General features: G+C 43.9%; 1 protein-coding gene across 4 annotated transcripts in view; it reads left to right on the top strand.

The window, feature by feature from the left end:
- Positions 1–623: 623 nt before the first annotated feature.
- The window catches only part of Nab2 (Nuclear polyadenosine RNA-binding 2), an 89859-nt gene continuing 67937 nt past the window's right edge, over positions 624–22545 (top strand). For 3 of the 4 annotated variants that reach the window (XM_084597385.1, XM_084597384.1, XM_084597383.1), the window contains exons 1-6: positions 624–836; positions 4324–4366; positions 13988–14102; positions 15545–15585; positions 19334–19549; positions 20986–21137. In XM_084597385.1, the coding sequence (XP_084453511.1) occupies positions 804–836; positions 4324–4366; positions 13988–14102; positions 15545–15585; positions 19334–19549; positions 20986–21137 (600 nt within the window). In that variant the 5' untranslated portion in view covers positions 624–803. The remainder of the gene's footprint in view (positions 837–4323; positions 4367–13987; positions 14103–15544; positions 15586–19333; positions 19550–20985; positions 21138–22545) is intronic. The other variant, XM_084597387.1, reaches the window with a different exon arrangement.

Here is a 22545-nt window from a genome sequence, read left to right as displayed (position 1 = left end):
TGTGTTGTGCCGGCGCTCGATCTTTGGAGGTCGATGCAGGACCTAAGACAGCGTAAATGCTAGGAATAGCTCGCTTGCATTACGGGCAGATCGAGGTGATAGTTTAGTGCGAAGCGAAAGCTGCCCGTGAATGTGCGTATCTCGATGCCAGCTGGCGGAGTGCAGTACGTCGCATCGCCTGCAGCTATGTGCGTGACAAGCGATGCTTGCCGTACACAATACTGAGTAAAGAGCGTGATCTATGTTAGAACGAATGAACTCTTCGTAGCACCTCATCGGGAGTCGCGGATAATAGCGTAGCAAGCGGAATGCGAACATACGCGTTTGACGTGCATATAGCCATAAGTCTGTATATCGACGTCCGTCGTATCTTTTCGAGAATCGAATGGTTACGTCGAACGTACCTTTAGACACTTCGATAAATCAATCAAAAATGTGGAGAAGGTTAGGTTCGAATTAGATATTTTCAAGTGCGCAAAGTGTTCATGCTCTTGAGACGGCTGCCTCAGCATGCAGTGATAATTTTCCCAGAGACTCAGAAATTCTACGCCATGTGGTGTGCGCCCACGGTGGATTCATACCGTGCCATACATAGTGCCATAGAACTATAATAGAACTAGAACTTTGTTACGCCAAGGTAGCCAGACACCGCCTCATTCATCTGGCAACCACGATTGTTTGCGCTGCTGTTGGTGCTGTTGGCTCCTGTGAATCTGTGGTCGGTTGTCGTGTGACTGTGCTCCTTGTGATGTTACTTTATTCGTCATCTGGAAGACGGTGCAGCTGCTAATATCTTCACTGACATGGACGGGAACGAGGTCACCCAAAAGATACGGGTAAGCCTGAGGTCTGCTCCCCTCCGATCGGTTAACCGTGGCGGGTTAAAGTCGGCTGCTTTGTGCGTGCGTGCCCCAGTTGCCCGCTCCATAAACCAACTGGTTCAGGAACCTACGTCTGTCGGCGTTTGATTCGTGACCAGCGACAGAAATATATATTTAATTACGATCCGCGCTAACGAGCAGCACTGAATAACAACAGGGCTTGGGGCTCTCTACGTATGTTTTGTGCCGAGTGCCTGTACAGCGGTGCCTCGTCCAACGTCTTCGGAACTTACTGGGTCGTTACTGGGGCTGTTTTCTTAGGGGTCTAATAAAAGCCGCAACTTCATATATGTCGTAAACTTGGCGTGGTGGCCTCTTCACTTTGTTATTTGTCGTGTAAGTTATTGGTAAATAGGACCTAGTGAAACGCCAGGTAAACTCCTGTGGATGCCTTGAATATCTCTTCGTCCTTCTTCCTTCCCAATTCAGCGTTTCAATTGCGCAGCTGCTACGGATCTTTAAGCGCTAGATCGATGTACTTATGATCCTCAACTTATCATTTTCGCTTTTGGTAGCTCGAAAACCTTTGCTGCGTTTTTTTCACATGAGGTCAGATCTTGCAGAATGCATGAATCGAAAGATGGGAGATCAAGTGAAGAAAAAGCGTGCCTGCTGATAGACAAGTGTGGATCCCAAACTGTGGCGCACGTAACAAGCTACGCCACTGGTTGTTATGAGTAAACAGAGTACTTATGATGCAGTCAGTTATGGTTCTTAGTTGTACACTCTTCCATATGTGTCACTTCTGCTATTGTCAGGAACTTAAGGGTGTTCAAGGCAGGTACTTTATTGTTAAAAAGGCTGTTCATTACTTTTTTTTTTTCCAGCTACGACAAGACAATGCTCTTTGGAAAATGACCATGGAGCAGCGAGTTAGAGCTGTCTTAGATTACTAAAACTGGCAGTGCTGAAGGAGTTCGGTTGATCGCTCTGCTAGGCTCTTTTGTGGGGCTGCTTCTGGCAGAGGCGTATCTAGGGAGGAAGGAGGTACTTTGCTCCTAAAGCAAGAAATAGACTACAGGAAGGCCCACAGATGTCTTTCTTCTTTGCAAATGTTTTAAAGCTGAAGAAGAAAAATGCATTCTGGTGGCAGCTGTTTTTCACTGTAACTGGTTCTTTCCTGAACTGCTGTCCATAAATCGGCCCACTTTGTTTTTATCTTTTTGTTCCTATGAATAATGCAGATTCCTTTATTGCAGTGGCAGAAAAGTGATAACATCCTTATGCCATGTCTCTGTGCGTGGTGTAATAACAGGCTTTTTGAAGAATTCGCACGGTCAGCTACTGTGCATAGTGAAACCTTTTCCACCATGGTTGCACAACCCTTCCTTGGGACAGATATAGGGTGCAAAAATAGGAAAATGATAAAACCAGAGTAACTAATGCAATGGTGCAGTGTACAAAGCGTGTCTGCTCGGTCGTGTTGCATTTCTTCCACCTGTTTTATTGTGTATATTGTGGTGAAGTGTTCAAGCAGTGCTATGCCTAACTGCTGCTTGGTGGTTGTGTCAAACCTGCAGAAGGTGAACTTGGTGCAGATATTTTGTAGGAAAATATTGGAGCATAAATGCACCAGTGTTTTGCTGAATGGTTGTTGCATAGTTTGAATATGTGTTCCAGAACGGTTGCTTGGCGGGCTAGTTGGTTCATATCTAAGTTGGTTCATATCTATAATTGAGGCGGTAAACATAGCTCGTACAGAGGAAAGGTGTGTAAGCATGCCATCAGTTGCACTAACCAAGAAAGCACTGAAGTTTCTGGATCGATGGTGATTAGGGCCTTGTCCTATCGCCTATGCCTTTCATGCTGATTGCTTTTCCTGCTCTTTCCTGCTGAAGCTTCAAATGTGTATAAATGCGTGGAATATCAGAGAAATAAATAGTTGGAAGTCAGCGCTCTTTTCACTCGGTCTGTCGTCGTCCCTTCTAGTGGTTCGCGCTGCAATACAAGTTAGTTGAACATGTGGTTTAGTCGAACTGGTGCTTTCCTGCAGTCAATGACATCATGGACATTCAAGAGGCTCTCTGAACTACAGGTGCTGCATAGTTGACCGCATGAACAATAGGGAACACGGAAAAAGGATGTCCACACCAGTGATGTCCGAACACTAAACATTAAGTGCTAGTGTGACATATAAAAAAAGGCCTTTCAGGACCCACCAAAAAAGAGTGGAGAAAGATTGGTATGGGGTGGTTCTGTGTTCTGTATTGTGCATGTGATCAACTATACAGCACCAGCAGTTCAGAGAATTGGGTCACCAACTAGCCCGCATGCAAGTTTTTCTGAGTATTCGTTCAAGAGATGCCTCATATTTTGAATGAATTGCTGGGGCCTTCAAGTTTAAATAATTGAGACTTGACTGCAGCCACGTTCGCACTTGATGTGTTGTAATTAAGTGCGCTGGTCTGATTTTAGTGGAGCTTTTCGAAAATGCAGATACTTGCACCGCACTGTACATGCGCTGCTGCACTAGACAGATACTCAGATACTAAAAACCTGATCCATTTGGTCCTTCAATGTCACTACATCAGTTCATATACCTACACGCTAGTGGCAGTAAATTAACTCAGATTCGGTTGAAAAAAGATGGCCTTATGTTTTATTTTGTTCTGCCAGTATTTTATCTTTTTAACCCTTTCCAGTCTTTCCTTGGTGGGACCGAAAAGTGCTTCCATTACCTCACAATACTGAATGTTTAATGTTTTGGAGTCCCCTTGATTAAGTGAGTTATTTGAGACATTCTGCAGGAATTTTACATTTTTCTAAGCCTGCCTGTTATTATACTGATGCTATCTGGGACTCCATGTCGCATGTTTTAGACCTTGCATTAAGGTGTTTAAACCTTTTTTTGTTTTTTTAGTACAACTGAAATTTGGCATTCCCTTCAAGATGTCACTGTTGCTTTTCAAGGAGTTCTCAGATTCTGCTGATTGTTTGCCATCTGTTTTTAATTAGTGCTTCGTTTTGAGCTGTCATGGGATGACTACATGCAGAGCTGCTGTCTTTTCAGTTACCCATGTGATAATCTGCTTTTTGTTCGACTCTTAAGCATTCGTGATTTGATAGTCACCTTCCATGAAAGCTCATTTCTGTTGAAGCTATGTACAGGCATTCTCAGTATGTCCCACTATGTGCTTGCACAGATTGCCAATGTTCAGCCTTGCTCTGCTCTTCTGATTGGCTGCTGTGGGCACATCTTAAGAGCATTCCTACTGGACTTACAGTGCTGTGTACTGAGCTCTTGCCACACCTTGTAATTTGTAATTAATGCTGAGTGGGTCAGTATCTTGTTGGGAGGCTTGAAGCGGCATAGTTTTCATTTCATGTGACTTGAATTTTTAAAATGCTGAAGACAAGAAAAGAGCACCCCGAAGTTTGACCTACATATGTGAACTATTGTTGAGATGATTTGTGATTGCATTTAATGCTCTTTCCCTGTCAGGCTGCCATCAAGACAAAGTTGGTGGAGCTGGGTGCTTACGTGGGTGAGTGAACTGCAGGACAGCATTGAGATTAAAAGCTGTAGAAAATGTTAGTTACTAAAAGCGAATTTTCCTCTGCTAACCTGGCACCAAAACTGCATGTCTGTCGTGTGGCCACAGAGTAGAAAAATGTTCCTGAAAGGTCAACGATGAAAGCATTGCGGGATCATTGCGAACAAATTTGAGTCTGCCTGCACTGATGCACAAATGCATTCTGCAACATCACTGGCCAATCTCATTAGTAAACTGCACACTCCAGAGGTCAGAGAGGCTATGCTGTTCACTTCAAAATGATGGTCACAGAGTTCTTTTATTTCTTAATTTCATACATTTGTGTGATACGAAGTGGTAGGAGGAGTTTTAAATGCAATTCCCTTGGCTGTAAATGCTGTTGAGCAAGCACCAGCATACCCAGGAAGGACTGTAGAACGACCTATTAACAAAACCTGGATGGAAGATACTGGGGGAAACTCTACATATTCGGATAGAATTCCGTTACTGCAGCCTGGGAGTGAAGAGTGCTGCAGCTAGCTAGCTTCAGTGGCGTGCGTAAAAAAAAAAAAAAAAGACAGAGAGAGATGGCCTTAGCGCCAGCATTGTTTGTTATTCTTATCCTGAAAGCAGCCGATGGTATGGTGGTACCTATGTATAAGTGGTGTTTTCAGGACAGTGGCCTGTCTGTCATTATAGAAAACCATCATCTGCTCACATGGGCAGTGTTCAGTTTTGCTCGTGAAGTCCCTTTAATGGTGGGACGAGAGGGCTAGTTACGGCTGCATCTCGCTTCCTTTACTGCGCCTGTGGTGGTGAAGGCAAAAGACAATGTGATGGCACTTCCCCTGTCATCTTTAGCCTTCACCACTTTTACTGTTTGCCAAGATTGCTGCTGAGAAATATGTGCATGGAAATGTTTCTCACACCATAAACAGACGGAGAGGCGATAATGTTAAAAGCCAGTAGCACTCGTGGTTGCCTCTACAAAAGGGGTCAACAGTAAAAAGCATTCATTCTGAGTGCTCGGTTCTGTGCTTGGTGCATTTTCGTGTTACTTGTTCCATAGCTTGTGATCTTATGCTGAAGAATTTGCATTTTTGTGATGGGACAGTGTTTTCAAGTCTTCCAGTCAAGAGTGGCTGAATGTAATATTTTTCCTAGTGTGGTGCAAGCTTCGTCTGATTGCTGGGGGCAGCATCTAAAATATTAGCTAATCATCGCTCTGTAAGCCTCCAAATTATCTGAGTCTTACTAAATAGGAAAGAAATGTACTGATTACTGCACACTTCTGCAGCATTGACTTAGACATTCCAATGCTACACTGTGTTTTTTTTTTGTGCTTAAACCTTGTGCATGTGTTGGTTGGTAACGCCTCAGTGATGCAGGATTCTGCTGTAGGGTGGTAATGGAACCACTGACCATCCAAAAAGTGGCATGACCAAAAAGGATCATAGCACATGATTGCTGGACTTTTTGTAGAGATAAGCAGTTCTTTGGACTGCACAGAGTGCTGCAAAATAGTGCACAATTATTATTTTTTTTACATTTTGCATCATTTGGTCTAATAAAAAAGTGTTCAGCCTGCTGCAACCTCATCCTCTGCCTTTTGCCTGTTATTGCAGAATTCTTGCAAAAATTGAAAGTATTGCTAGTCGCTATTATACGATCATAAGTTCAGTTCAGTCGTGTCCAGCTCTTCGATGATCATAAAGCAGTGCAAAAAAAAACAAAAAAAAAAAGGCGAGCGAGAAGAGAGGACACCTGCCAGCTGTAAACTGAATGATTAATTCAAGCAAAGCATATGCATGCTCAGAATGTCCCCCCAAACCACGTGCACACGTGTTCCGAGAAGAAAAACCTAACTGACAATAACTCAAGGTTATGCTGTCAAATACTGCATACATGAACGACAACAGCCATGTGCCTATGCTTATGTCACGATTTTTGTGTATATGGTAAGCATTTTTCAGTTCTTCTGTGAATTGATTTTTGGGCATAAACATCAAGAGAATCAACGGAAGATAATTGACAGTGTCAATTAACAAGGGAATGGAAAGGAGCTTTCTATTATTTTATTATTTACAGGATACTGCCGGCCTCAGTTTGAGGCCTTAGGCAGGAGTGGGCATATCAATAATATGTCAAGAAAACGAACATAGAGAAAAACATCGCAAGAATTTAAGTGAGAAGAAGAGACGAAATCCAGCAATAATAATAGTAACGAAAAGTAAAGCGCGACAAAAACAACAAGGCGTGTACACAGCAGCATGATACAACCACGCATGTTCAGTCACTTGAGCAAGATACGAAATGTACAAACAATGAAAACAATCATGCATATGAAGCACTCAAGGCATTGCGCACAACGACACAATGGTAATTCTATTTTGCTTCAATACTGTTAAGCAGTATTGAAGTATCTACAAGCAGTCAATACTGTTAAGCAGTATTGAAGCAGTATCTACAAGGATCGTGACGTGTATAATGCTCCATCTGTTAATTCTCTTGATGTATAAGCATAGAAATCAATTGGTAGTAGAAGTGAAAGAAGGTGCCTTATCCATAAAAATTGTGACACGTGCATAATAAGCAACCTGACTCTGTATCTTGACAACCATGAATGGTTGTAACTGTTATGCTTGTATCTGGGGACACATTAACTTGGTTGCAGGGCCATTCCATGCACATGTGCTCTGCCAAATAAATCACTCATTTGGCAGTCAGCACTCGTCCTGTCTTTTTGCTTGCCCGCTGTGTTTTGGCACTGTTTTACAATCTGACAGTCATCCCTCTTCAATTAAGGGACACCTTTATTGAGTCTGTTCTTAATATTTTGCATATACATGTGACTTTTTTCTGCCACCACCATTTCTGCTGTTACTGTAGCATACAACACGATTACCCCTGCATTTAAAAGGCACTGGACTATTGCACTGGCAATGAACATTAAATTTTTTTGTTAACTGTGGATAGGCAGCTGATGACTTACAGCACTGGTGAGGCTACTCACATACAAGTTGGATATTTTATGGAAACAAAGAAGACAGCTTTTGCGTTGTTGGGGTATGAATTTAAATTTCATCCCAGGTGGTCTGCTGCTGCTCTACTGTGGCACATCTCTCAAGGCACCCTTCATTTTTTAGTGCTTAGGGAGTAGTTTATTTCACTGTACACAAGTTAGGCGAGTAAGGTAAACTGTAGCAGCAACATCTCGACGGTATTTCAGGAGGCACATACTTCATGAAAACATCAGTGCCCTGACAAATTGGTTCGTGGCAATCTAGGCTTGGCTAGCAAAACCTGTGCGCCTATAAGCATCTAAATTTTGCCATTTCAGAGCTGCAAACTTTTTTGGAAACCATCACGTTGCTCAGCTAGGGTGGAATTGCCCTTTAGCTTGCATTAAATAAGAGGAACTGGAATTTGGCCACTGTATGAAACCATTTGCAGGCTCTGTTCTTCCAACGGGTTGCCTGTGGTTCCAGACTATGGAACACTTCAGCCAAAGAGGAAGTTTCAGCGTGTTAGCTCTACTCAGTTCATTTGCGAGTTTCGTGTCATTGCGCACTACTCCTATAGCTAGTACTTCATGTGTTCAAAAGGTGGCGCCACATACTCGTGTGCCGTAGAGTTACTATATAAGCTTTGCCAGAGTTCCGCGTTCCCTTTTTTTTTTTTTCACCACCAAGCAACTGTGTAGCACCGTGAAGCCAACCCTACAGGCATCCCGGTTGAATTGCATCATCCGTCGTGAGTACGGCGTGCCGCGCTGTGTGCGAGCTGTTGGGACGATGACTTGTTTCGATTAGGATATCCAAAGTATTTCCTTTTCAACTTTTTTCAGTCTGGCTGATTGGCTCCTGCAAAGATATACAGCTTCACTGCACAACTTTGTTGCTTATACGGTACCTTCGCGCAACTCTGGCAAAGCCTATATAGTAACTCTGGTGTGCCGTAGGGTGCCTGGATGCTCGTGCTTCCGCTCAAGGTGAAGGCAGCTGATTCGTCTGCTTCGGCGGCCGCCATTCTTTTGCCCACCGCATGCAGGTTTCGTTCTCGTGGGAAAGGGCTGCTCGCTTCTCGCTTACCGCGGGCGCTTAAATTAAGAAAAATAAGGAGTCCTGAGGTGCGCTTTTGTTTTACATGAGAATAGGATACTAAGTTTTGTTGTAGAGTGTTCTGCTTTCAAAAACGGGGCTAGCAGCCAGCATCAAGGCGTCGACGGTAACAAGGAAAGCGAGTATGCAAGATATGTGCCAGTGATGTCAGTGAAGCTTCTCTAGAATCTGTCGCTATAGTTCAAAACCTATGCACTGACCCCATGGGTACGTCGAAACAGAGCTCCACCTCAACATAAATTTGCATCGTCAGCTAGCTTACTCACACCAAGCGCCCGTCCTCCTAGAGAAGCGGAGGAAAAATTGCTGAAAACATTTGTTTATTGAGGTTTGCGATACATTACGATGAAAGGAACCATTACTAAGCAGGGGAGCTTGTGATAAAAAGTTTTGAGCCACTTTCAAGATGGGTTAAATCTCGATGACGGTCATGTCAAGGCATATTCTGCATACCACCGCGGGTATTGGTAGACCCGTTGGTGTTGTCCTTCCTGCGCAGGTTAAATCTCCGGGTAATGCTATCTATTGTGTCGGTGGGAGAATTTGAAAATTTATTTTGCACCACACCTTTCTCTATTAAAAGCACTTAATTTTGTTCACTTCTTTTGTAGTTAATTTCAAACTACCAAGTTTATTAGAATTTTTAACGCATTCTGGGATTTCTGTCCAAGCTTGTTTGGCATTCTTTTTTAAATTTTTATCTTGTCTTTTGTCTTCGAAATGAGCCTACAGATGCATTTGTTATTGGAATTAGCTTCGCATTTCCTGCTCCGGAATGAAAACAATGAACACAGCACGCAAGAAAACGAATTAGTCGAAATATATCAGTCAAATTACTCGAATGAGTGCCTCAATCTGCACATAACATATCCTGCTTATCTCGTTCACTGACTTAATGCGGCATCACAAAACGAAGTGCTGGGTTGACTGGAAAAAGAAAAATAAATAATCAAAATATTAGGCGAATAACTTGAATGAATGCCTCAATTTGCACGTAACAACATATTCTTCTAATCTCATTTACTGAACTAATGCGGCGTTATGGGACGCAGCATCGAGCTAACAGGTAGCGAAAGCTACCCAACGCAGCATATGTGTCAAAAACTAAAAACATTGTGATTGAAATAATTCGTAGTGGTTCCTAAATGACCGAAATGCACAGTAATTGCCACAGCTTATGTGCCCTCGCTTGTTCTGGTTCTCTGTGCCTTGATTCAATGTTTGGGTGCCAGCCGCGGTTCGCTGACAAGTGCCTTGTAAATGCAATTATTTTCTAATGAAAAGAAATGGCGAAAGCACATTTGGTACGCAATCTCGAGCGAAAACATTGTGTCATGCAATTTCGGATGCGAATTGGCAGGAGGCAGGCAATGGCTGGTTTGGCACTGAAGCATGACATTTTTTTTATGCCAGGCAAGAAAAAATAGTGCGGAAAGTATATGTGACCAATACTAATGTAGTACTGCATTTAGCTGGCTAAACGCAAAAGTGATAAATCTCAACAAAAACAACACTGAAACAACATGTTGCACTTGCACTACAGACTAGTTCGTCGGTTGCCACTTGTCATGCTTGATTCGGATCAGCCACAGAAGCCTTCTGTTCAGTCTCTAGGAAAATGGAATACCTTCCAACCATTTCTCGCATGGTTGGAGCACTGAGGGACGCAATCCAGGCACTGCACGCCGATGAAAGCCATGCAAACGCAGGCACGCAGGAGTGACGCCCGAACCACAACAGAGCGGCGAGGTCGATGTGGGAAAAGTGATGGTTTAGGTGGCATCGAGTTGTTCAAAGGGTGACTTCACCATGAGCGGGGGCATGCACATCGAGGCACCCTAGTGTACTAACCGCTTGTTATTTCATCTCGCGTTGCTCAGCAAAGATTGTCGTTATCATATGCCCAAGCACGAAGTACCATACTATTGGCTCAGCCGACAACCCCTCGTGCAATAATGCAACACAGTCTCGTGCTGTGTTGTAAACATCATCTTCATCAAGTTTCATTAGTGCTGCTCCTTCATTTAGCCTAGCTTGATAGGCCATACCCATATGTAATCTCACTAAAGACAGACCACAGTCATGCTAGACTGGTTGCCCAGACCGTTGAACAACGAGAAGCCAGACTAGCCTGTTGCCGAAAAGCTTGCCCGGCATGGAAGCGAACCAAGACGGAAAAGCAGCAGCAGCGACTGTGGCTGATGGCTGACGCACATGAAACTTGGTTCAAGGATAGTTGAACCTCAACAACTTTTTTTTAAAATTTGGTAGAAGCTTTCGGGTGTTTATATCCAAACACATTTTCTTTTCTTTTTTGTAAGTATTTCGTACGGATGGACTACCATTTTTTTTTTTTATGACATGATGTAGCATTCCTGTCTGGTCAAAAGTCACTTGGAATTCATCTTCTCCTTTTTGTCAGCTGAGCATTCACTTTGTCAGTAATTAACACACGTCTATTGCCCACAATTGCTCAGTGGTTAAGGCACTTATCTCGTGGACATGAGTTCGATCTTGGACATTGCAACCCCCGTTTTGATGGAAGGCAAGTGCAAGGCGCCCATGTACTGTATGATGTCAGTGCACGCTAAAATATCCCAGGTGATCAAAGTTTCTAGATTGCTCCACTATGGCGTGCGTTCCTCATAGTCTAGGTCACTTTGGAGCATTAAAGCCTATGAACTAAAGCAAACACAGTCATTAATTACCGTTGGATCAATTATAACAGGTCTGAATCGCACTAGAAATGTGTTCATTAGTAAAAATTTGTCATGGAAATAAATTTAAAACCATAGGCCAAAGGTGTCAACCTTGATTTCTAAAAGATCAGTTGCATTATGCAGTGGAGAAACATGCTTAAACAAGCAGCTGTCCTAAGCGGATGGTGGCAGTGAACAACACCATGCTAATGTTTGGCGATAAGTTGGCGCTAATGACTGTGACATTGTAACTAGCGTGGTGAGGCGCCAACTTGCAAGTTGGGGCCTCTTATTTTGCACTTGCACATAATTAGATAGCAGAGCAGTATGTCAAAATAAGCAACAGTGCGACTTAATCTAACGGCACATCAACTCGCCACACTCCCTGGCTCCTCCACTTCATTACTGTGCTCATAAGTACATGATTGAATATGAAATTTGTGTCAAGTTGGGGTTTTTGGTGCATAAGCAATTAAGGCTATCATGTGCCAGGAATAAGTATGAAATTTGTGACACTATTCATTGTGCAGCATTCAGGTTGGGGTCGTACCATTTAGCATCCATGTGCTAGTCATGTTGAAGGCTAGTTTCCGATAGGAATTCGAACTGATGACATGCATACCTTGGATTGCATGCCACTGGTTATTGTGAGTGCAGGTGTCCACTGAGAAGTGAAACAGATACTGTGCCTTCCCTTTCCCAAAGAACCAAGCCAATTAAACCCAAAGAACCAAGCCAATTAAAAATACCTTGCCAAACTCCGTGCCACTCTGTCAGTGCCAAATCGCTAAGCAAGAACTTGCCAAACAGGGCATTCGAGCATCTTGTTTAGTTTAAGCAGAGTTAAACTGTGACTAATTTTACATGCTAGCGTATATAGTTGGTTCTGCGGAAAGGGCACGTTGTTGCCATGACTTGGCATTGCGCCAGCAGTCACAAAATGTGCCAGAAAAACGCACATTTATTTTATTTTATTTATTTATTTGAAAATACTGCAGCCCCTCAAGGGGCTATAGCAGGAGTGGGTACAAAAATGTGGAACAATTCCACGCATACAAAAGTACATACAAGCATTACAAATATAAACGCTAGAAAAACAACATACAATGCTACGACTCAATTGCCGACGCAAAATCAGAGATTGATAGTGCACGAATGTTGCCATCCAAAGAATTCCAACACTCCACAGTGCGCGGAATTCCAACACTCCACATTATCCCGTCAACTCTCAGGCAGTGCCTGAGCATCTCCCAAGATTTTTTCCTCTTCTTTCGCTTATGCAATTCTTACAAGGAGGCGGATAGCTGCTGCGTGCATAGGTAGAATACTGACCTGTCGTATGCTAAAACCAAATTTCAGTAATTTTGACTCGGTATGCCTTTGTCTTTTTTTTTTTTTTTCTTTTCGGTTTAAACTGAAGAGTTAAACCCCTTAAAGGGGCGCCGTGACGTTTGCCAGACCACTAAATTCCAGCTGACCTCTAGGTTCTTTACACCATCCCGATGCCCCAAAGCCCAATCATAACGACGAAATCATAGCGCATAATATTTTAATCCGGTTTTATAATCAGTGCTTTGGCGCCGATGTGAGCAACACAGTACGGCAAAGTTCGTTAAGGGATATGACGTTTCCTTTTCGCTTGGGCCACTCAGGCACTGCTTCACTGATTGGTCCAGCACGCACATTAGATTTTGCAATCGAGTGTTCTTCAATTTACTGTGCAGAAAATAAATAAAAGGTGTTTTAGTTCCGCGTATGTTCTTGAAGGTGCTTGTAAAGATAGCTTCACTTCCGCGGGCTCCTCAAATCCCAAGGTAGCCGAGAACGTTCGAATCTCGGAGGTCGGCAAAATCGCTAGACAGTCGAAAATCACGTGGCTGATTGTTTCTGCCAACGCTCCACAGATGGCGCGAGTTGCAGCGAGATCGCTGCAACTCGTGCTGCGGACTCGACTGTGGCGAGTCCGCAGCACTCCACGGCGGGCCTCCGTGAGCCGCCCACTGCCCAGGGAGTTGTCATATAGTTGTTCCCGGCAGATGACCTCCTTGCTGGCCCTGTACATGTACGTGATAGGCTTTGCCTTGGCTGCTGTACACCACTCCTCCGTCTCCGCCTTCGCATTCTCGTTCTCGAATTTTCACACAGGTAGCGCTCGAGTGATCCACGGCAGCACCAGCAATAAACGCCGGAGAAATGCCAAAACGGCATTCCGGCGAGTCTCGCCATAATGGCGAAATCGTCAGCGTAAACAAGGGCTGGAATGCGAGACCCGACACGTCAGCAGTCATGGTACACACGTGGTTGCTGTTACCATGGTAACAAAGCTGTCAAAAAGAGTGGCTACAGGTTGAGTTGGACAGGCAACCATGGTGGATAGCTTCCGAAATATCAGCAAAAAGCTGCGTTTCTCATAGGTTCCGCCCAAGTTGGGCGCTGGACGAGCGAAATGGGAGAGGAGCTCCCTCTCACACCAGCTCAGACGCGCTTTTTTTTTTCTTGTATTTAGAACTTTATAAACCGAATAACTCTTGTTTTCGTGCGCCGATTTTTGTAATTCTTTTTGAACTGACATCGGCACGATGCAAAGAACCTAGAGGTTGGCTGGAATTTGCGGCCTGATGAACGTCACTGTGTCCCTTTCATACAGTTTGCGTACAGTATAATGTTCTGTAGTTTTTCTGTCAGCATTTCTCCCTCAATCAAATCATAGATTTCATTGTGTCACTACTGTTATAGTATCATTTTCTGGGTGGGATGACAAATCGCTTTGGGTTGTTCGGGAACTTTAATGGTCATCGTTGATCCCTCTGCAGACGATGAGCTCCCCGACTACATCATGGTGATGATCGCCAACAAGAAGACCAAGGAGCAGATGACGCAGGACCTGTCACTGTTCCTTGGTGACAGCACAGTCAGTTTCACCTCCTGGTACGACGTTGGTTTTGTTTTGTTCTTTCTGCTATCTCGCCATGGGCTATACGTAGGCGCAAAACGCATTTTAGACTGTCAGTTCAAAAACTGCATCACTCAAGTCTGTTGTATGCAATACTGAACCCCCTTGTGTTATTCCTATTATGCTTTTCTTTTTTTGATTTCTGCTTGTTCAGCTCTTGTGCATCTTTTTATGTTGTGAATGTCAATTTGTTTTGGTAGTTGCATGAATAGTTTGATGTTACAGCTTACTGTGGGATTTGTTTATCTGCATATTGCATACTAGTAATTCTCGTAGTGGTCCCAATGCAGTCATTGATATGATAGCTTGCTTTGTATAGCATGTGCTGTCAGTTGCATCACAAAGCCATAATGAAGCTGCATACTAATAATAATCTTTTGGAGGGAAGACTACCAGTATTATTATCAGCACTTGCCTCGTGTGCTCAGGAAGTAAGCACAGGACGTTGGCTCTCATGAGAGGCTGAAAAGTGCCACAAAATATCTACTAGGGGCATGCGAATATTTCAGATTTCGAATGTCAATTAAATATGTAATTTATTCAGTTCATATTTGTATTCAAGATTTGATGTTCGGAATTTTCCGAAGATTCGAAAATGTACACAGGAAATTTTCAAAATCACTGCAGTTTAACTGCACTGCATGCTTCACTGCAATGTTGACTGTGTGGACTGTGTAATGAAGCACCCTCAAAATGTGACAGGGCAGAGGGACCCAAGAGTGCCTTCCGGACATTGCGTTTGACGAAACTGGGAGAAAATGTTCTCATTTGGTTTCATCTCTGATGCAGACCCCTCTTGCAGGTGTTCATTAGATAAAATTACCATGATGAAGACAATATTTGGTAGTGTTTTTAAGCTCATTCGAGCTTTTGGCTAATTGAAAAACTTTATTCTGGTCCTTTCAAAGGCAAATTAATGAGTGTTTACTGTATTCAGTAGTGATATGACAACTGCACCCGGTTTTATGTAGGGCCTCCCTATACAAAAAACTGTTATACGGAATCCTGTATACCAGTTTTCTAGTAATTCTCTGCAATTCTAGTAATTCCTTTTGTCTTTTTGCAAATGCCGCTTAACTTTCTGAGATAAGATGAACAATGTTTGTTTGTTTTTTTTATTTTTTTTTAGTTTTCCTTTTCTTTTTGTTCACTGCTGAGATATTTGATATTCAAAAACATTTTTTCACTATTCATATTATAAATTCATATTTGAAAATTTCAATATTTGCACACCCCTAGTACCTATAGATTAGGAAGTTGTTGGCATAAATCATGCCACAAAAATACCTGTGGACATTATTTCATCGGCGCAGGCTGACATATATGTGTATGGACACAGCCAGTGTACGAAAACTTCCTGAGTGCACGATCATGGTTTTGTTTCATGACGTCTACTGCTGTTTTTACACGGTTCCAGGCTGCAGGGAGTACTGGACCACCTCCAGACCATTGCCACAGGTGAGGTGCAACAAGTCTGTTGCTCTGTTTGCCGATCGGGTTTCACCAGTTGAAACTGTGACTACTGTATGCCACTGTTGCCGCTTAGCGGACTGTTTCGTGCTGGCAGTTGCTTTTGTGGACAAGTGGTAGGTGAGCAGCGTGGCGGGCCCGTCCAATGCAGATTTTAATTCAGCTGACAAATGGTGGTGTGGCTACTTAAAAAATGGTGGAGCTGAAATTTATTATTTTAAAACACTGCAGCCAAAGCATTTAGCCCATGCAGCAAATGCATTACAAAATAACAATGAGAAAAAATATTCAGTGAGGTCACAAGTTCAGCACTCGGTAACCAAAACAGATGCTTTCTGAGAGCCTGACCAAAATCAGGAGATTGAAAAATCCAGCCTGAAAGACAGTTGTAAGCAGAATTGATGAGAAAGAACTGTGATGAAATGCTTTGGTCCTTGCAAAAATTGGCTCTTAAGAAATGACTGCCATACCAGTGTGCATGTCTTTGCAGCTTATTAATGGTTCTGGCCCAAGATGTGCTTAGTTTATTTTTTGAAAGGCTTCGCATGAACATCAATTAGCACATGTTTCTACATACTTAAACAGTTGGATTTGATTTTACTGCTTTAGGGGAATTTTTAACATGTCTCTACAGTATGCACAACTGCCACATGACTGGAAGTACAGTAAAATCATTCCCGTGCCGAAAACAGGTAGTAACTCACTCCTTGTGTCATATAGGCCCATTTCACTGCTTTGTACATACACTAAAATGCTTGAGCACATCATATACAAGCACGTCTCAGTTTTCGTCAAAGAAAATCAGGTTATTATTGACGCACAGCACGGTTTCTGCAAAGGACTGTCAACTGTAACACAACTGCTAGAAACAGTTCATGACCTTGCATCTGCTCTAGATAGGCAAGGCCACATTTTTGACTTTGAAAAAGCCTTTGATCGCATATCCCATAAATAGCTACTTCCTAAGTTAAAGCCAATCCTTAAGAATGACAAGTTGTATTGAAGCATATCTATCTTATATAGATGCCAGGCTGTCAGCAGCGACAATGTGGTTTCCAATTTTCCACCACTTGAGTCTGGCGTCCCGCAGGGCTCAGTTTTCTGGCTGCTCCTGTTCTTGGCCTTCATTACAAATATCACTGCTGACATGGCAGTGAAAATAAAGCTTTTTGCAGATGACTGTATAATCTGCCCTAAGATATCCACTTCTCATGACCAGGTAACCTTAAATTATGCGCTCGCTAAATTACAGACCTGGCAAATGACCATTAGCACTAACAAAAACTTGCAATGACTGTAACTCGAAAGAAAGCACCACTAACCTTTAGATACCAAATCGGAAACCATTATCTTGCAACAGTGTCAAGTTTTAAGTACCTGGGAATCATAATCACACCTGACCTTAGTTCAAACCAGCACATAGACTATATTAAAAATAATGCAGTGCAGCTACTGGGATATCTAAGAAGAACCCTCGGAAAGTTCCCGCCTGAAATAAAACTACTAGTATACAAAACTTACGTTAAACTGATTTACGTTAAACCGAGCCAATGTATCGGACCCCTTAACAAAAGCAAACAGCAAAACTAGAAAATGTTCAGCGCAAATCCGCGAGGTTTATTTATAACTTCTATAGTTGGCACATGTCTCCGACCTGTCTCTTGCAAAGTGCTATCTTAGAAACACTGGAATCACGCCAATACCATGAAAGACCAAAGTTTTCTTATCTACTGCACAATGACAAAACACGAATGGACAAAAATCAATACATTCAACCCACAAGTGCGCATACTGTTCGATCATTCCATAGCAAAAAGGTCAAGGATTTCACGTGTAAAACCAACGTGTTCAAGAACTCTTTTTTTTTCCCTGGACGACACGTAACTGGAATGCACTGGATACCCAAACTGTTGAAAGCTCCACTCTTGATGCGTTCACAGACGCACTCTCGAGTATAAATCAAAATGTATTGTAATCTGCAGTGAACCTGTTATACCCCATATCCACCATTTACACCCTTGACACATTTTTTTTTTCCCAGTCACAATGCAGCACTGTAAAAAGAACCATGCGAATTTTGTCTTGGTTCATCTGTTATCTTGATGTGCACTCTCTTTCCATATGTACACATTCTGTGTGATCATGGCCACCCACTCCTGCCCAAGACCTTGCATAAGGTTGGCAGTACTTGTAAAATAAAAGAATAAATAAATAAATATAGCCTCCTATAGTTTTAATATACCTCATCACTTTTCTTTGCATTGTCTCAGGCTAATACCTTTTTTTGCATGCAGGTCTAGTAAGACTGAAGCATGCTAATTTTGATATAGAAATGCTCATTAGGGGGTTAATAGGACGATTGGTAAGTGGTTCACTGCTTGCTAAGTCTGTCACTTGGGATGCACACAAGAAGGTGTGCCATTTTGTTGCCTTTGATTTTTCTCTGTCCTTTTGATTGTGTGATGCAATTTGCAGCTGTGTGGGAAGTCAGCGAAGGAGATCGAGGGCTCTTAAACAGAACCCATTTCTGAGTGCGTTGTTGACACACATCCTTTTCTTTTTTGAATGAGCAGAGTGGCAGGAATGGTGCTTGGATGCAGAGCACCAACCTTAAATCTTCAAAACATTTTATTTTTTTCTGACCAATAAGAGTTGCAAGTTTGTGGGAATCGGTTCTAGAGTGAAAAAAGCGCTGCTCATATCGTTATGTTAGCACAGAGACTCGTACAATGGGTGCAATTTGAAGGCCAAGTGAGCCTGCCCCTAGCGGGAGTAAGGCACTTTCCCGAGCGTAGCACCACCATGATTGTAATGCGTGGGCCACTTACGCTGGCTTGGGGCAGCAAGAAAGAATGATTTGAACATAGAAACTGTGGCTGCATAGGATCCAAATCTTAAAGCGACGCTGCTAGAGGCCTAGTCTTGCAGAACATCTGACATTGTCGATGATATGAGCAAACAGTCATTGGCATGGGTTTGGCATGTGACATGGCTGGATACTAATTGGTCAGTGGGTTGTGCGATGAGCCAAGACATGGCAGGAGCTGCCAACTCTGGCTTCTCCTTTGAGTTGGATGGGTGGGATTGGAATCAATGCATCCTTCCAGGACCCTTGGGTGAGGGGTAAGACACGCTACCCTTAGTACAGCTGGGTTAAAGGGGGCTCTATGGGCACATATGCAGGGGAGGATTATATAATAGAGACACCAATTATTGGACTAAAGATTAAGCAGATAACAGTGCATATAGGTCAATGAGGACCCACAAAAAGAGCAGCAGACGGGAGGGAGCCAATGATGCTGCAGATATCTTCAAAGGCAGAGCTTAACGTGTCCCCCTAATTTTTTTTAGTTTGAGCTTACTGGTCATACTGGACTGCAAGGCAGTTCCAATATGTAGTTGAGGACAGGCAGAAAAGCAGTCAATACAGGTTTCACAGTGCTGGGATGAGATGTTATGGTGCACTCATACATGACTTTGTCCAGGTCCACTTGGAGGTGTTTTCCTGCCATCATCTTCATTTCCTTTTGCTCCTTTATTTTGTGTTTATGCTTGTGTCCTGCTATCAGCTGGGTCACAGCTTTGTCTACCAATGACGTCCTTTGATTGCAGTAAAGTGCCGGTAGTTCCAGTGCCCATCCTCTTGGTTGTCTTTCTGCGTGGGCATTTGAGTAGATAGATATTATTGCTACCCCTGCCTCATTGCTGCTGCTGTGCCTTCATTTTCCCCACACAGAAGCCAAGCAGCGTAGCAAGGAACAGCATGTCCCCCTGCCAGCAGGGGAGCCCGTGCGTCCCATCCCGCCCCCACACCTGGACTTGGCCAAGCAGCAGGAGGTGCCTGTGGCCACTCTGACCAACATAGCTGTGGCACCTCCGTATCGGGAGGAGGAGCCCTCTCTGCCTGAGTACAATGATGAGGTGCTTGCCCTCAAGGCTGACCCTGAGCCAGGTGAGTAAGGGGTGCTCTCGAGAAGGGACAAACTGTGATGGGGCTTGTCTGGGCATCTCAATAGGGGCCCCAGTCAAGGCCACATGACTCGGTGCTCTACAACCTTTTCTACAAGTGGGGTTGTAGGCATGGAGCCAAAAATGCACTTTCTCTTTCACAACGAAATAAATTCCCTAATCATACTTATCACTTGTTTTTAGTATATTCTTGGTAAATTACAATCCCAATGATATGAACACCATTGATACAAGTTGGAATGACTTGAATTTGTACGATTCCCCAGCCAGGGTGCATTGGATTGCCGAGACTTTCTGCCATTATCACAGACACCATTTTGTGCCATCCCTCTTTGCTTAATTCCTTCGTCCTAGGACAACTTGCCTGTGCACCACCACGTATCATCCCACAGACCAATGGAGTGTTCGAACGATTCCACACCACCTAAAGGAGACACTCACTGCCCATGAGTCGCCCACGTAGTGGGTTCAGTGCCTGCCCATCACCCTACTCGGTATACGCTGCACCTCCAAACAAGACGTCTGCTGCTTCACAGCTCAGCTTGTTTATCGAACCTCCTTACTCCTCCCTACTGATTTCTTCCACCTTTTACCTTCTCCTCCCCACCCCGCCAACTAAATACATCTGCTGTGCAAAATGTTCCGCAAGTGTTGACCTTAACCACCGCACCCTGGACCAACTGGCCACACTTGGATTTCATGGGTGCTTAAGAATGCTGCTCATGTTTTTGTGCTGCACAACTTCCACCACTGCCCTTTTCAGCCCGGTACCGTAACCTCCCGCCCCTGCTTGTCTCTCTACCACTATTTCTGCACCTCGACACACATGACACTTTTGTCACTTGTTGCTCTGCTCTTTGCTTGGTGGGGAGCCACTTAACAGCGCCCTTACTAGATCATGAGAAGGATGGGAGAAAAAGACCTGAGTGCTTGGTCTCCAGGCTGGCTCGGAAGTAAAACAACAACAAAAAAAAAAAAAAAAAAAAAGCTTTTGGTGGAGTCCACATTTGACTGGATTCGGATTCTGTCTCCCTCGACAACGTCAACAAGGCAACAGTGTGCAGTGGCATGTCACCATAATTGGTTGCAAGAAGCAATTTTTAAAAATGATGTGGAAATTGCCGACATTAAAGTGTTTTTAGATTTGAACCATAAACTCATAAAAATCATCTTTACTGATTTTGTGTAACCACCTTTTCAAGGTCCCTTAATACTTGTTCAGCCCTGGAACCTCATAGGTAGTCTTATATAAACATCAAGCTGCTACAAATCCATGTTTAGCTCTCGAGTTGGTGCTGCGTCACATTATTTGGCAGCGACTTGATGAATGGCTTCTTTTGCATACCACTGCCGCCACCCCTGTGGCAGCCGGCATTCTTAAAAGTCCTTTGACGTGCTGTTGTTGTCTTGGTGACTTAGATGACGACCTGGCGGATGACCTGCGAGCCATGGCGGAACAGGCACCACCCACCCGGCACACGGCGGCGGTCACCGGTAGCAGCAGCATCTCCCTGGTGCGGCCCATCCCCAGAGTGATTGCCCCCGAGCGTGCACGGATGTCACCAGCTAGGGTTTGTTGAAGCTACCTGTTCTCCTGGTGGTTTATTGTAAAGTTCCAAACAGTGTGGCAGCCTCATTTAATGCAGCCTATGTCGTTTTAGCAAAACTGATTTCCAAAAGCTGTTCCTTTTTCACTGTCAGAATTGTAGAAGGACTCTTTGCAATCCAACTCGAAAATGAGGTCAACACATCTTCCCTCTGCTGGTCATGGTCTTTCAAAACCATGGCACCAATCTCTGCAAGCTTCACGGTTAGGCCTGGCAAGCCCATTCATGTAGCTGTAGCCTGTGAACGAGCTTACTGTGGTTTCTTGCGAGACAGCATCCCACTTCTTGGCCTCAAAGTCCAGCATGTCTTGCGGGAATGGTTGAACAATAAAAATGGCCAATGGGTGGCACTGGAATGAAAAAAAAAAACGAAGCTATAAAATTTATTTCACAGCCTGCAATGGGAAAAGGGAGGGCACTTAGCTGGTAAGTAGTGCATGGAAATTCAAGGGGGAAAAAGGGAGGTGGGGCACTTTCATGATGTGGGGCGAATTGCACTAGTGGCAAATTTTGCTGCAGTAGTGTTTCACGTCTGTGATGGGGCCTGCATTGTCACGGCTTTGTTTAATTGTGTGACTCAGCATCTCTACAGCCAGATGGCAACTGGCATCGCACTCAGTTTGGGCCATAGTTCTCAAACTGAGCTCTACATACCTCCAGGAGTTTCATGGTGTGCCTTTTTTGTCCCCTGAATGCATAAATTAGTGCGGGTCTTGGTGACCACATTTCCTTGGCCACTTTTATTATGTAATCAATTGTAGTGTTTGTCATGCCTCTGAATGCCTTTTTCTGAACATATTGTTACGGGGATGTACTTAATGTAACGGCACTGCGATGGGCTGAACTCGACGCTAAGACATCAGTAGCCGTGCAGTATCCACTCTGTCTGCGTCGTCCTCTTTTTCAACGCTTCGTAGTGCCCGCGTTCCTCGGTTGTCGTCTTTGTCAGTGAGCACATCACTTTGGTCCCGCGTTTCCCGGTACCACTACCCCCCTCGGCAAAAGGCAATGTCCCGGTGCGTGTTAGGTGTGCGGTGTGGAAGGCGAGTAATATGGCTTGAGGCGGGCGACATGTACGATTTCGGAAGTGGGTGTAGCAGTCGGTGACTTTGGGTGGAGCGGTGCAATCTCATAGGTCACATCGGTCACTGGTCGTAGTACATGGTAAGAACCTGTGTAGTGGGGCAGAAGTTTTTGACACAACCCCACACGATGGCACGGAAGCCAGAGCAATACCAGAGATCCGGGAGGATAGTGCATATCGCGGTGGTGAGTGTCGTAGCGGCGTTCTTGAGCTTCTTGAGAGATGGTGAGATTGTGACGAGTAATCTGGCGAGCAGCGTCGGCTCGGGCGATGGTATCGCGGGCATAG

Source organism: Amblyomma maculatum, chromosome 3, assembly GCF_055883805.1.
Source record: "Amblyomma maculatum isolate TAMU_Amacu chromosome 3, ASM5588380v1, whole genome shotgun sequence".
Classification (NCBI taxonomy): Eukaryota; Metazoa; Arthropoda; class Arachnida; order Ixodida; family Ixodidae; genus Amblyomma; species Amblyomma maculatum.
Note: the sequence above shows the minus strand (reverse complement) of the source record. Positions and strands in the feature narration are given on the sequence as shown.